This window comes from Microcaecilia unicolor, chromosome 9, assembly GCF_901765095.1.
Source record: "Microcaecilia unicolor chromosome 9, aMicUni1.1, whole genome shotgun sequence".
In the NCBI taxonomy this organism is placed as follows: Eukaryota; Metazoa; Chordata; class Amphibia; order Gymnophiona; family Siphonopidae; genus Microcaecilia; species Microcaecilia unicolor.
In genome coordinates this window covers 195,711,843-195,727,022 of record NC_044039.1, presented here as the reverse complement: position 1 = coordinate 195,727,022, position 15,180 = coordinate 195,711,843, and the positions used below count along the sequence as shown (strand labels likewise).

Genomic DNA, 15,180 nt, shown 5'->3' with positions numbered 1-15,180 from the left:
TGGCCGTAAGGTCTCAGACCCCAATTTTTATTTTGCCGCATGTCCATTTTTGGCAATTTTTTAAACAGGCGTGCTGAAAAATGGATCTGCAACACCCCCAAAACACACACCTACACTAGCTCAGCCCATTTTTCAACGCACCTTAGTAAAAGGACCCCTGAGATCTGAAAACCAGACCACTTGAAAGAGTGGTTCATGATCACAGCAAAGTAATGATTTAATATGTAAAAATTACCAGTTTAGTAGCAAAGCAACTAGGGCACAAAAATAACTCTTGTATGCAGTTCAGTCCTCATATGGGTCTCTTTATTCATTTATCCAATGCACACTACAGAGAAGAAAGGTGAATTTCCATGCAAGAAACATCTATTTAATCCATAAATGCAGGACCTCTGTGTACAGATCCAGATCTAAGCATGGATTAACTATCATAGGCTGCACTATATTTAAGAAATAAAAATGTTTGAATTTTGGTACTGTTCGTTTCAATGATACAGTAAACTATACATATTTTACAGAGTCAAACACAAAGATGACCTTATATACAAACAGTTCTTGGTAAAAGACAAAAAAAAGCGGGGGGGGGGGGGGGGGGGGCTAGATAGGAAGTTGCTGTCTTGGTACTGGGAGGGAGTTTTGTCCAAATCCTAATGGAAGGTTTTAAACGCTTAACCAACTCCACTCAAAGTCAATTTCCCCCCCCCCCCCCCAAACCCAAGACCTAATCACCTGCTTTCCATTTCCGCCCTCGTTATCAATATTGCCACACAGTTTTCACTCAAGCCATACGTCTTAACTTTTTGCCATCAGTCCCAAAGACTGCATTTACCCTGGTCTAGCCACAACCTTACCTGATTTGTCTCTATAAAATCTACTTTGACTTACAATTAAATAATTTATATCTAGTCCTTAAAAAGATGGCTTTCAGATCCAACAGTTAGCCTGCCCTTCCAGAATACTGGGTCAGTCAGCTCTAGCCAGAAGCAGAGAAACTAAATCCCACAGAGCATCTTCTCCTGACTGACCAAGATAACCTTTTTCTCTCTAAATTCATACATACAACCTCACTTCTTCCCCCAGAGACGACTTAATAGCACATCCAGCCTCTAGAGGCTTCAAAACTAGGGACCAAACCATTCAGGGCCATTTAGTGGGCAAAAACAAGAGTTAAGATTAATTCTACATCAAGATTCCGTTCTTTAGGGGTTCTTTCACTAAAGATTAGCTTGAGTTATCTGCAGCAGGGTCCATTTTATTCCTATGGGCCCTGCTGCAGATAACTCGAGCTAGCCTTTAGTAAAAGACCCCCTTAATTAGGGAATGCTACTTCCTATGTGCTGAAATCCATCAACCTGCCAACAGTTTGCAGATCATGAAAAGTTCCTTGATCTATGATATACCTTATACTGGATACCATTTTCAAACTGGTCAACTCAAAAGCCAACTTGAATCAATGCAATATTGCCTATTTTTGTCCAGGAAATGCCTCATGTTCCATTAGGAGAAAATATTTGTATCTGAATAAAAATTTAGAGTGTCTATATTGCAGGACTTTCTGACAATGTTTGTTGGGGGGTGGGGGGGGGGGGGGGGGAGAACCCTGTAGCCACAGAACTGACAAATCTCCTGCCAAATGCTCACAGAACATGGGCGCCTCGGACATTGTTTGCTCTGCACTTGACCACGGGCAACAGCAGTGTTAGTTGTGAGATCTGAACCTGTTCCAGGGGTGAGATATAGACAAAATGGGACAAGGCCAAATTCTCCCACTTGGCATCTCTCTAGCTGTAACAGCACAGCTCCATCAGAATCAATACAGACCAGCAGTGCCACGGGGAAAGGCTTGAACTTCTCAGCATCCCCCAAACTTCAAGAGATTAGAAATGGTATTTGGGTTTCAAAAAGAAAAAAAAAACGAGTTTATATCAAGTTGCATTTTCTAATGGAAGGACTGATTCAGCTCTTTTCAAAATTGCTATTAATGTGCTGAAAACATGATGCAGCACTGCTCTCCGTTTCCAGTCTGATGGATCGTGAGGATGTTAACAAAACACCTAGATATCTCATGGACTGTATTCTAGCAGCAGTTCATAGCATGCAATGTTGTAATTATCAATTGCTGTATGGAATGCATTTCAGCAAAAATGTCACTGAAAGAAGCGGAGGATCATTTAAATAAAACGTGTTTACAAAATACCATATGGCCAACCAAGACTGTCACTTCATCGGTGGTTGGGAGAGCCTCTGCGTTTTTGACAACAGCAATCCTCCAAACCTCTCATGTGCCCCTGTCCTACAACCTGCTGTGCAAGTTTGAGGCATGTACAGCTGGTAGACCCGCACGGTTCCTACAGAAATTAATTTGGTTGGAAATTGGTTCTCTGAATCACGCCGAACAACAGCTATCAAAGTTTCTGCATCACCCACCTCAGTCACAGTCAGGGGTACCAGGCATAGTCTGGGGAGGTCATGAAGGGGTAAGCACCCACCCTACAAATTTTGCAGGCCCTGAATTGGTTCTCTTACCCACCCACCCCCACCCCCATAGCCAATGCGATTTCCTTACCCTCTGTTGCCTTCCAAAGAAAGCAGGCAAACCAGATACAAGGAAAATTAAATAGGCCTTTGCTTATATAGAGAGCTTCTCATATTCTTGTTAAAAAAAAATAGTTTGTTTACCAGTGGGGTCTAGGAGTATACTGGGAAAAGCCTTAAATTTAACTAATATGTGTAAAAAGTCTATATGTGTAAATTAATGAAACAAAATTGAACCACGTCCCTATTAAGTTCTGACATTTTTGTGAAGAAAAACTGTCCAAGCACAATCAAGCTTACAGTCATTGAGGGGGTCTTTCACTTAGGCGCGCTGGCGTTTTTAGTGTGCATTAAAAATAGGCACATGCTAAACGCTAAAGACACCCATAGGAATACATTAAATCTACTTCATTGTGTGGCACATTGAACATAGTCCAATCAGAACTTTTCCCAATTTAAAACAGATTAGATTCGGTCTAAAATATTTTATATATATCTTCCATTATATGAAGATGCCAATTTGGAGTCTGATTTAACAGGACTTGTCAAACACTGTACATCCAGTCTCCTATTCCATATAACACGTGTCTCGTGGCTAGGAAGTAATCACTGAATACTTAACCGTTATCCAGTTTTAGATAAGAGTCACATACCATTCATGCTTACAAAAAATTCATATATTGTGGAAACAGCGATTCATTTTAAATGCTCCAGAAGTGACACCACATGAAATACCAAAAATAAATTACTCCGGGTTAACGTAAGAAGCAGAAAGAGGCAACATTAGCCTAATTCTAGTCTTTATCATCGGTAAGCTTGAATATTCTTTTAACTCTCGAGTATGGCCCAATAGTATCTTCGACAATGAAATCCCACAGAACGCGAACCCAAGAAGTGTGTTGAGGAATGTTGTCATAATATTCTGCTGCGATCTTCTTTACCTGAAATAAAAATAAATAAATCACTGCATGCTACCAACCAGCTTGACTTTTTATTGGTTTAAAAAAAAGCTGGGTTTTATAAACATTTGAGGAACAAATATATATTTACTCCTCATTTTTCTGTTATTTTCTATGTACCTTAATTGTATTAATAATCTGAATTTCTCATCCCATTAATGGCGATCGCCATTGCAGCATAATGTAAGCCACATTGAGCCTGCAAATAGGTGGGAAAATGTGGTATATAAATGCTGCAAATATATATATATATAAATTTTTACAAGCTCTCTAGCATGTATTTCCCCCTCTGCATATAACTCTTCTTCCTTTTTTTAAAGAGTTAAACTTTTCTTATCTTAAGATACTACTGCACAAATGACCTTCAACCTCTCTGAAGAGAACACGCTAATATGTGATGATGACAACACAAAATGCAAATACGAAAGATTTAATAATATTTCATATTTAATGCAGGGGTTCTCAACCCAGTCCTCAGCCAGTCAGGTTTTCAGATATAACTCATGCATATTCCTTGTGGGTATTTGCATACAATGGAGGTAATGCATGCAAATTTATCTCATGCATATTCATTGTGGATATCCTGAAAATGAAAAGCTGACTGCTCTAAGGGATGGGCAGCTTAACTTGCATTCTAGTTTATATTAGGTTACCAAGGATAAATTCTTGTTTCAGTTTAGTAGTGCTAGATCATGGAAAACAAAATCCAGATTCTACACTAAGAGGAAGTGAAATGGTATACTGCCTTTCTGTGGGGTTTTTTTTGTTTTTTTTTGCAATTACATTCAAAGCATTTACATAGTATGTACAGGTACTCAATTTGTTCCTGGGGCAGCGGAGGGTTAAGTGACTTGCCCAGTCCCCAGGATCAAAGTCTGCTGCACTAGCCACTAGGCTATTCCTCCACTCCACTAGCCTGGAGTCATGAAACGTACCTTGGTGATACTTTGAAACACAGCAATAAACAAAGGAAGAAATGCTCTACAAAAAAAAAAAAAACAAAAACAAAAACATAACCCCTAAACAAAAGTCTGTAAAAAATCACAAACATTTAAAGACCATTTTAAATTACCCAGCGATAGGGCTACTGCTGGGTTTGCACATAGAAAAATCAGCCCTACCGCTGAGCTCACTCAGGAGCCCGGCAGTACTTCCAGCTTCCGGTGCACACTGTGTCTGGTGCTATGAATTAAAAAAAAAAAAAAAAAAAATTAATAGTGCTTGAGACAGGAACTCCCGCCGGGTTCCTGAGCGAGCCCAATGGTAGGGTTGATCTTCTGTGCATAAACCCGGCAGTAGCCCTACCGCTGGGTAGTAAAACGGTCCCTAAAATGTGTGAGATTTTTAATAGATCGTTTTGTTAGGGGGTTATGCTTTTTTCATTTGTAGAGAACTTCCTCCTTTGTTTATTGCTGCGTTTCAAAATAACTACCAAGGCAAGTTGTATGACTCTAGGCGAGTGTGGAATTTGGAGTCCACCACCTAGCACTACTGAAACAAGAATTCATCCTTGGTAAGCTAATATGAACCAGTATCCAAGCTAAGCTGCCCATCCCTTAGAGCAGGGGTTCTCAACCTCAATCCTCGGGACACACTCAAATCAGTCAGATTTTCAGGATATCCACAATGAACATGCATGAAAACAAATTTGCCTGCATTACCTCCATTTTAAGGGCTCCCCCAACAAATCACTGTGTACCAATCTGCTTCATTAGTGCACGGCCATTTACTGGCCCTTAAAGAAAAATTCTCTTTTGCCCACAGCGGTAAAAGGTGGCCTCACCATGCAGCAATTTCATGCACTGACGCCACCGCAGGCCACCTTGTGCTGCCATTTGGTAAAAAAGGACCTCCAAAATCATTTTTAAGTTGTGCTCAAAACAAAACTCAAAGAAATTTCTAAAACTGCCACACACATTAGTTCTTGTATTCTTCTTCTGATTGACATTGAGCCAACTCCAGGCTCCGCCCTTTCTGCCTCGCCTCACCCCATGCTTGGAACAAACTCCCTGAGCCCATACGCCAGGCCCCCTCCCTGCCCATCTTCAAATCATTGCTCAAAGCCCACCTCTTCAATGTCGCCTTCGGCACCTAACCACTACACCTCTACTCAGGAAATCTAGACTGTCCCAACTTGACATTTCGCACGTTAGATTGTAAGCTCCTTTGAGCAGGGACTGTCCTTCTTTGTTAAACTGTACAGCGCTGTGTAACCCTAGTAGCGCTCTAGAAATGTTAAGTAGTAGCTTCATATATCCTGGGGTTTCTATGCAGCACATTTTCAAATTGACACACCAGTACACCTGGGTTTTGTTTTGTTTTTTTACATAAGTATTTCAAATTTGGCTTTGGAGAACCAGTCTTTTTTACAGGTCCGTTGGAGTTTTGTTTTTCCCAACCAGTGGCGTAGCTATGGGGGGGGGGGCATGGGGGCCTGAGCCCCCCCCCCCCAAAAAAAATTGGGTCATGCATGCTCAGTTTCATTAAAATGAGCGTGCACAGCGACGGAAAACAGAACATGGCGCCAGGCAATGTGAGACCAGCGCAGGACAAACGCTTTAGCTGGCGGGGTTTGGGGACCCCCATCAGCTAAGGTACCTTCGCAGTGGCGGTGGGAGGGCAGGGCAGCGGGATCGGAAGTGGCGGCAGGGAGGCAGGCCAAAATGTGCCCCTCCACCCGCTCCTATCAAGGTCTGGCTACGCCCCTATTCCCAACCTAAGAAAAAATCCTTATAAATTTGTGCAATGACTAGTCTGGGGCTGCTACCATCACTTGTTACGAGCACAATTTAAACATTTTTTGTTATTTGAGATTTTGTGTAGACTGGGGGTTATGTTTTTTTGAACAGTGATATTTTGGAGAAGGTGGAGGTTGCTAGAATGTGGAATCTGCTTCCTAAGAAAATTCGTAATCTGGAAAATTATCTACAATTCCAGAAGCATCTAAAAGGTTTTTCTGTTTAGTAGTGCCTTTGAATCGAAATAGGAGTGTAGGGAGATTTTGGGTTCAGTGATTTTTTGGGATTTGTGAACTTTGGTTTTTGGAGGGAGAAGAGATTTCTTTTTTAAATATTTATTTGGATTTTGCTCACACCTTTTTCAGTAGTAGCTGAAGGTGAGTTACACTCAAGTACACTTTTTTTTTTTTTTTTTTTTGGAATAGTTTAAGAGAAAGGATTTGGAATTATCACATTGCACCATTTATCCACCAGTATATGGTTATCGCTTGGACAGTGGTTATGGGGCCCTTTTACTAAGCCGCGTAGGCGCCTATACGAGCCCAACGCATTCCAAATTGGAGTTACTGACTAGTTAACCGCACGGCCCTTGTGGTAATTTCAATTTTGGTGCGAGTCCGTTACGCGCATTTGAAAAATATGTTTTTATTTTCTGATACATGTAGACCACTACTGCCCGGTTGCCCTGTGAGACCTTACCGCTAGGTCAATAACTTGCTGTAAGGTCTCAGACAAAAATGGACACACGACATTTTTCATTTTGCCGCACGTCCATTTTCGGCAAACATTTTAAAAAGGCATTTTTTTTGTAGGTGGGCTAAAAAATAATTCTGCACGCACCCAGAACACACTACCGCAGGCCATTTTTCAGTGCACCTTAGTAAAAGGACCCCTATATTAACAAAATAAATAAAACTTTCGGCCTTAGGACTTTTTTCACACAGACTCTTCCTGCAGATATTCTCGAGTTTGCAGGACTTTTTCAAGTTGCAGACATCTATTATAAGATAAGCAAAAGAAATAATTTAAAGCCAGTGTCCTGAATTAAAAAACAAACTCTCATGGCATCAAATGACTGAGGGGATTAAACTGTTATCGTTTCCTCTACTTTTTCCATGGGGAAACTTTCTTATTTGGCAACCCAGCTACAGTCTGAGCACCAAGTGAGAAGAGATCGGAAAAATCATGACTGGCAGATTTTGTATTGGTGGCAGGAAACCACAAAAAAATGTGGAATGAGAGAGAATATTGTCTAAGTGTCGGTCTGAGGTAGGCACTAAGGTTAGGAAATTAGAAGATAAAATCCAAACTCCTCACTATGTCACTAAGCGGAAAAGAAAATTCAGCCCCAGGACATGGTTCGCTTCCACCGCTGTCAATACCCAGTGGACCACCTGCACACAAGGAGATGGTGCACATTGTAAGTGCCAGTTTTGTCAGGCGTTACTGTGGTGGAACTGAAACTAGAACATAGTAACATAGTAGATGACGGCAGAAAAAGACCTGCACGGTCCATCCAGTCTGCCCAACAAGATAACTCATATTTGCTGCTTTTTGTGTATACCCTACTTTGATTTGTACCTATGCTCTTCAGGGCACAGACCGTAAAAGTCTGCCCCGCACTATCCCCGCCTCCCAACCACCGGCTCTGGCACAGGCACAGACCGTATAAGTCTGCCCAGCACTATCCTCACCTCCCCAGCCCTGCCTCCCAATCCCGGCTCTGGCACAGACCGTACAAGTCTGTCCAGCACTATCCCCGCCTCCCAACCACCAGTCCCGCTTCCCACCACCGGCTCTGGCACAGACCGTATAAGTCTGCCCAGCACTATCCCCGCCTCCCAACCACCAGCCCCTCCTCCCAACCACCGGCTCTGGCACAGACCGTATAAGTCTGTCCAGCACTATCCCCGCCTCCCAACCACCAGTCCCACTTCCCACCACCGGCTCTGGCACAGACCGTATAAGTCTGTCCAGCACTATCCCCGCCTCCCAACCACCAGTCCCGCTTCCCACCACCGGCTCTGGCACAGACCGTATAAGTCTGCCCAGCACTATCCCCGCCTCCCAACCACCAGCCCCGCCTCCCAACCACCGGCTCTGGCACAGGCACAGACCGTATAAGTCTGCCCAGCACTATCCCCGCCTCCCAACCACCAGCCCTGCCTCCCAACCACCGGCTCTGGCACAGGCACAGACCGTATAAGTCTGCCCAGCACTATCCTCACCTCCCCAGCCCTGCCTCCCAACCCTGGCTCTGGCACAGACCGTACAAGTCTGTCCAGCACTATCCCCGCCTCCCAACCACCAGTCCCGCTTCCCACCACCGGCTCTGGCACAGACCGTATAAGTCTGCCCAGCACTATCCTCACCTCCCCACCACCAGCCCTGCCTCCCAACCCCGGCCCAGACCGTACAAGTCTGTCCAGCACCATCCCCGCCTCCCAACCACCAGCCCCGCCTCCCGATCTTGACTAAGCTCCTGAGGATCATAGAATGAATGCTCTAGATAATAATGCATTGTAGTGAAAAGTGACCCCAACTGGGATCCATTGATTATTCTAAATTGCACACTAAGGGAAATACTGGAGGACTCCCGTCTAATAGATATCTGTGGGCACAGGCTGCAGATCTAGAACTAGCAATCCCCTGATAGTGACAATATTCTTGAGTACTCCACCTAAATTGTCAGATACTACTACTAAACATTTCTAGAGCGCTACTAGGGTTACGCAGCGCTGTACAAATTAAACAAAGAAGGACGGTCCCTGCTCAAAGGAGCTTACAATCTAAAGATATTCTTCCTCCATATCACCACTCCTCTTTCATAGACTCCAGCGGAATGGAGACCTACCACATCATCTAGCCCTTCCACAGGAGCCCTGTCTCTCTAAGCTGCTGTGGTCAAAAATGAAACTGGATATTCAATGATGATCGCAGGAAATGACCCAGCATTAAATATCCAATTTTAACACAGGCGGCAGGCAGCGTAAGTGCTGCATGGCGCCAACTGACTATCAGGAGCAGGGGCGTATCCTGCGTGGGGCCACAGGGGCCTGGGCCCCCTCAGATTTTGCCCTGGACCCCCCCTACCGCCGTCAACCCTCCCCGCTGCCGTTGTTTACCTTTGCTGGCGGGGGGACCCCAACCCCCGCCAGCCGACCCGACGTCTTTAAGTTCTTCTTCGGCCTCTGTGGCCGTGCTGTAGTTGACTGTTCAATCCAGTTCGGAGTCTGACGTCCCAGCACGTTGTACGTGCAGGACAACGTGCTGGGACGTCAGACTCCGAACTGGATTGAACAGTCAACTACAGCACGGCCACGGAGGCCGAAGAAGAACTTTAAAGACGTCGGGTCGGGTCGGCTGGCGGGGGTTGGGGTCCCCCGCCAGCTGAAGAAATATCTTTAAAGGCGGCAAGCGGACCTCGGCTGGCGTGGGGGTTGGTGTCCCCCGCCAGCAAAGGTAAACAACGGCAGCGGGGGAGGGTTGACGGCGGGGGGGAGGGTGGAAAGTCGTTGGCGGGGAGGTTCTGGCAATGGCGGCAGTGGCGGCGGGGGGGGGGGGGGGCTAAAATGTGCCCCCTCTCTCTGGCTCTGGCCCCCCCTACCGCCAGAGTCCAGATACGCCCCTGATCAGGAGTACTAAATTTGTCTGACAAGCAGGGCCTTTTGTCTGATTTTTAGAGTAGTAAAATTGCAGAGATTATTCTAGTAGGAAATTAATTGGAAAAAAAAGTATTGAGGCTTTAAATGACGAGAGACAGAAGATAACTGGGATTATGCAACATGAAATTGCATTTATGCCTTTACTTAGGGATCCTTTTACTAAGGCACGGTAGAGATTATGATAAACAGAAAATTATTCCTATCACTCCACAGTACATCTGCACCTTAAATATTGTGCACAATTCCAGTCACAATCTCAAAAAAGACAAGCCCCCTAATTCTATAAAAGTCGCTAAAAACTGCACACACAAATTTGGGTGTGAGCCCAATTTAATTGAACAAGCTAAGTAGTGGCTTAAGAACCAATTAGTCACTAATTAGATTTAATTGAAATGTATACACGTAAACTTAGGTGCAGGACCCACACCTAAGTTTTACACACAAGTTCAAAAGGGGCGGGGAAATGGGAGGGTCATGGGCAGAATGAGGGGTGGGGGGGGGGAGATATGTGCCTAAAGTTAGGAGTGATTCCCAGGCATAAGTGCTATTCTATACACTATGCCTAACTTTAAGTGCAGTTTATAGAATAGCATTTTTTTTTTTTGTACAAGATATAGAATTCACCCCATAGCGGAGTGAGAAAAGGTACTGAGAGGAAGGAACGACTCCCCAAAGATGAAAGACTAAGGTTAGGGCTCTTCAGATTGAAGACAGCTGAGGAGGAATACGAGAGGCCCTATAAAATAACGAGCAGAGTGGAATGGGTAAACACAAATTAGCTATAATTTTCAGGAAATACAATACTAGTATTTTATAGCATGGGCCCTAACTAGTACATTTACAACAGATTAGAAAAGTATTTACTCAGTGTGTAATTGAGCTCTGGAATTTGTTGCCTAAGATGTGAGGATGTGGAAAATGCAAAATAGCCTAACTAGGTTTAAAACAGGTTTGGACAAGTTTTTGGAAGAAGGTTTATGGACACATTAAGGTATGCATGGGAAAAGCCACTACTTCTCTTGAGGAAGTGGGAAGTCATTCTGCTAGGTGATTAGGACCAGGCACTGACCACTCAGGAAACAGGATACTGGGCTTGATGACCTGTGGTGTGACCTAGTATGGCAGTTCTTGGTCTTCTACAAGCAGCCATTTAATTTGTTTTTCTGAAGTTTAGATATGTGACCCAGGATCTATATCCTATGGTGGTAATACCCCTTCCTCTACAAAGGATGTTCTAAGTATGCATTAGAGGGAAATGATCCATTTATGAGCATATGTGTGTAGGATCAATCCAAGTGTGAGCCCAAAGGAGCTCTGGAAGTAAGGCAGAAGGAGAAATGCCAGGTTCTTGATGGGGAAGCTATAAGAAACCTTTGATGTCCTGACTTAATATCTAAGTACTAAAGAAGATCTTTCAAAACAGAAAAAGTAAGGCAGATAAAGACCATATGGCCTATCCAGTCTGCCATTTCATGCATCTACTATCCCCCTTCCTCTCCCTTAGAGATCCTAAGAATTTGCCCCAAACTTTCTTGAATTCAGATATGATCCTCATCTCTACCACCTCCACTGGAAGGCCATTCCACAAATTCACCACGCCTTCTATGAAGTATTTCCTTAGGCTACTCCTGATTCTGTCGCCTTTCACCTTCATCTTATGACCAGAGCTTCTTTTCGATTGAAAGACTCGCTTCCTATGCATGGAAGTATTTGAACATCTATCACATCTTCCTTCTCCCACCTTTCTTTCAATGTATACATATTGAGATCTTTAAGTCTGTTCCCATATGCTTTTCATGATGAAGACGTCCAACCATTTTAGTAGCCATCTTCTGGACCAACTCCATCCCGTTTATATCTTTTTGAAGGTGCGGTCTCCAGAATTATACACAGTACTCTAAAGGAGGTCTCAGAGTTATACAGAGGCATCAACACCTTTTTCCTGCTAGCCTCTCCTACCCTTATGCATCCAAGAGTCCTAACTTTCGCCATCACCTTTTATACCTTTTTGGCCACCTTAAGATCTACACATATGATCACACCCACATACTACTCTCCTCTTTCGTGCACAAAAATACTTCACCCCTAAACTGTATCACTCCCTCAAGTTTCTGCTACATATATTAACATGGAGGTAGGGTTACCATATGGCTCCAGAAAAAGGAGGACGGATTGAGCCAGCCGGGTTTTACTTCCATTGCTTTCAAGCAATGGAAGTAAAACCCGGCTGGCTCAATCCGTCCTCCTTTTTCTGGAGCCATATGGTAACTCTAATCATGGAGGCCCAATGTAATTTTTCCATGTAAGGTAAAGACTCCTAGAACTTGAGAAGCAGGATAAATGTTCTCTTCAGGAGGCCAGGAACAGGCAGCACAAATTAATACCCTTGATTTTACTATGAGAAAGATAATGAGACATTATATAAAACTTGGATCCACTGTTCCCTCTAAGCTGCCAGTGGGAGCTGCAGTTTCACTATCACCTTTTCAATAGTGATGGACAGGCAAGCTTTGCAGGACTCCAGCAAACCTGCTTACCCCTAGCAATTGAAAACACAATGTTGAAGCACTGCCCCCCCCCCCCCCCCCCACACCCGTTGTGTTTACTCAGGTTCTCTTGGTCTACTACAACATTTTGTTTACAAGTTCCAAAACCAATGTGACAAATGCAATAGAAATCAGGAGGGGACATCAGGGCCTGTCTTAGGCAGGAGCAACCGGTGCGGCCGCACAGGGCCTCGGGTTCCCAGGGGCCCCAAGCTGCTGATTAGAGACCTGTTTTTTTTTTTTTTTTTTTTAACCCTTTTTTCCCTCTCCATCAGCAGATCTAGCACCAATCCCTTCCCTCCCCGGTCCACAAAAACCAGAATTTTTTTTTTTTTTTGGCTGGGGCCGGCAGCGCTAACAGGAACAAACTTCTGGACTGACCCGGTCCTTCTCTCTGCAGCGTCCCACCTGCGCATAAACAGGAAGTTACATCAAAGATTCAAGACGCTACAGAAGGACCTGGTCGGCCCGGACAGCTTTCTGTTTTGGGCGGGATGTGGGCCATGCGGCAGAAGGAAGGCTCCTAGGTCATTGCAGGCAACCTGTTTGAATTGCTGCTGCTGCTATGACCTCAAAAACAAGTTAAAAGGTAGGACGGGGGTGGGGTAGGGGTTGAGAAGGAAGGAGAGACGTGGGACCACGGAAGGGGAGGAGAAGGGGAGCGATGGTGAACTGGAGAGAGTGGAAAGGAGGGAGAGATGTCAGACTGGGGGTAATTCAGCTGGTTCCTTGAACGCATGTGATGAGTTGCTTGCGTGTGAGGGCAGCCAAATGCATGTGACGTGGTGTCTCAGGTGATGCTTTTGCAATAACATCAGTGAAACCAGAGCAAGGACTCAGCAAAGCTTCCTAGTTCCAAGACCAGCAATTGATAACCAGAACAGGGGCGTATCTACGTGGGGCCACAGGGGCCTGGGCCCTTGCAGATTTTGCCCTGGACCCCCCCTACCATTGACCCTCTCCACCTCCCCCTCCCTCCCGCATGCCCGCCACCAACCCGTCGCCGATCTTTGCTGGCGGGGGACCCCAAGCCCCTGCCAGCCGAAGTCCTCTCTTCCGTGCAGGATGCAAGTTGCAATGCTTCCTGTTCTTCTGAGTGAATTTGGAACTCAGTCTGACGTCCTGCGCGTTGTACGTGCAGGACGTCAGACTCAGAAGAACAGGAAGCATTGCAACTTGCAGCCTGCATGGAAAAGAGGACCTCGGCTGGCAGGGGGTTGGGGTCCCCCGCCAGCAAAGGTAAGTGACAGCAGCGGGGGAGGGTGGAGAGTGTCATTGGTGGCGAGGGGGGGTCTGGCAGTGGCGGGGGGGGGGTCCGGAAATGGCGGGGGGGGGGGGGGCTAAAATGTGCCCCCTCCCTCTGGCTCTGGCCCCCCCTACCGCCAGAGTCCAGATACGCCCCTGAACCAGAACAGATTAAAAAAAAGAAAAAAAGCAAGCACAACCATAAATGTTAAAAGCTTCTGAATTGAATGCATGTGACGCGGTATCTCGGGTGATGCTTTTGCAATAACAACATCAATGAAACCAGAGCAAGGACTTAGCAAAGCTTCCTAGTTTCAAGACAAGCAGTTGATAAACAAACAAACAAACAAACATAATGTTAAAAGCTTCTGGATTGAACATTTCTGAGTTACATTGGTTTAATTGAAGGTGTTAATCTACAGAATCTTGTGTTTCTCCATGACCAGTACTGCCAGAAAAACTTTGTGTGCATGTATAACACGTACTAGATGATGGCAGATAAGGACCAACTTCAAGGTATAGTTTTGAAAAGTATTGCTCCTTATCAAAGTCAGATTTGTTGTCTTTAGTTGGGGGGGGGGGGGGGTCATTTTGTTTGTTTTTTAATTGTTTGGAGTAGATAAGGATGCTAATTGCCAGAAAAATTATACAGGCTGGTCATCTCTCTTACCTCCTTTGTCCCTAATGCTTTTTATGAAACCTTCCAACTGTCCTTTTTTTTTTTTTTTTTTTTTAATAGTCCCAAGTGTGCTTCAATCTCTTTTGTTTCAGTTCCCCACTTAAACTATTTCAGACAGGGGTGGAAATTTTAAAAAACGTAGGTGCCCATTAAAAATCTTTAAGCACAACGATTTCCATGGCTTTTATTTTCCCCCCTCTGTTTCTTGTTTCTAATTAATTATATAAGAACACAAGAAATTCCATACTGGGTCAGGTGAAAAGTCCATTAAGCCCAACATCCTGACTGTCAAAGTGGTTAAGTCTGGGTCATAGCTATCCACCAAGATCCAAGAAAGTAGATCCATTCCTTGTTGCTCATTCCCAGGGTTCTCAGGGAAGATACTACTTACTACTACTAAACATTTCTAGAGCGCTACTAGGGTTACGCAGCGCTGTACAATTTAAAAAAAGAAGGACGGTCCCTGCTCAGAGGAGCTTACAATCTAAAGGACAAAATGTCAAGTTGGTGTAGTCTAGATTTCTTGAGAAAAAGATGGTGAGTTAAAAGGGTAGAAGTGAGTCATCAGGGGTAGGGCTAGGCAAGGGGCTAAGGGCACCACCAATCTGCTCTGCACAGGGCCCTGCCAATTGCCAAGACCGGCCCCTGGGGGACATAACCTTATTTACATTAGTGTATCTGTAGTAGGCGGCCTTCCAGTTTGGTGGAAGGGCTCAGAAATACACTCAAATGCATAAAACCTTACTTCCCTAGGAACATATTCAGCAACATGATCCAAACAATAGTGCTGGCCCACGTAGACTACCGCAATGG

At 44.6% G+C, this 15,180-nt stretch overlaps 1 protein-coding gene across 3 annotated transcripts in view; it reads right to left on the bottom strand.

Moving 5' to 3' along the window:
- Positions 1 to 1,576: 1,576 nt before the first annotated feature.
- DEGS2 (delta 4-desaturase, sphingolipid 2) overlaps positions 1,577 to 15,180 on the bottom strand; it is a 128,195-nt gene continuing 114,591 nt past the window's right edge. For all 3 annotated transcript variants that reach the window (XM_030213954.1, XM_030213955.1, XM_030213956.1), the window contains exon 3: positions 1,577 to 3,476. In XM_030213954.1, the coding sequence (XP_030069814.1) occupies positions 3,330 to 3,476 (147 nt within the window). In that variant the 3' untranslated portion in view covers positions 1,577 to 3,329. The remainder of the gene's footprint in view (positions 3,477 to 15,180) is intronic.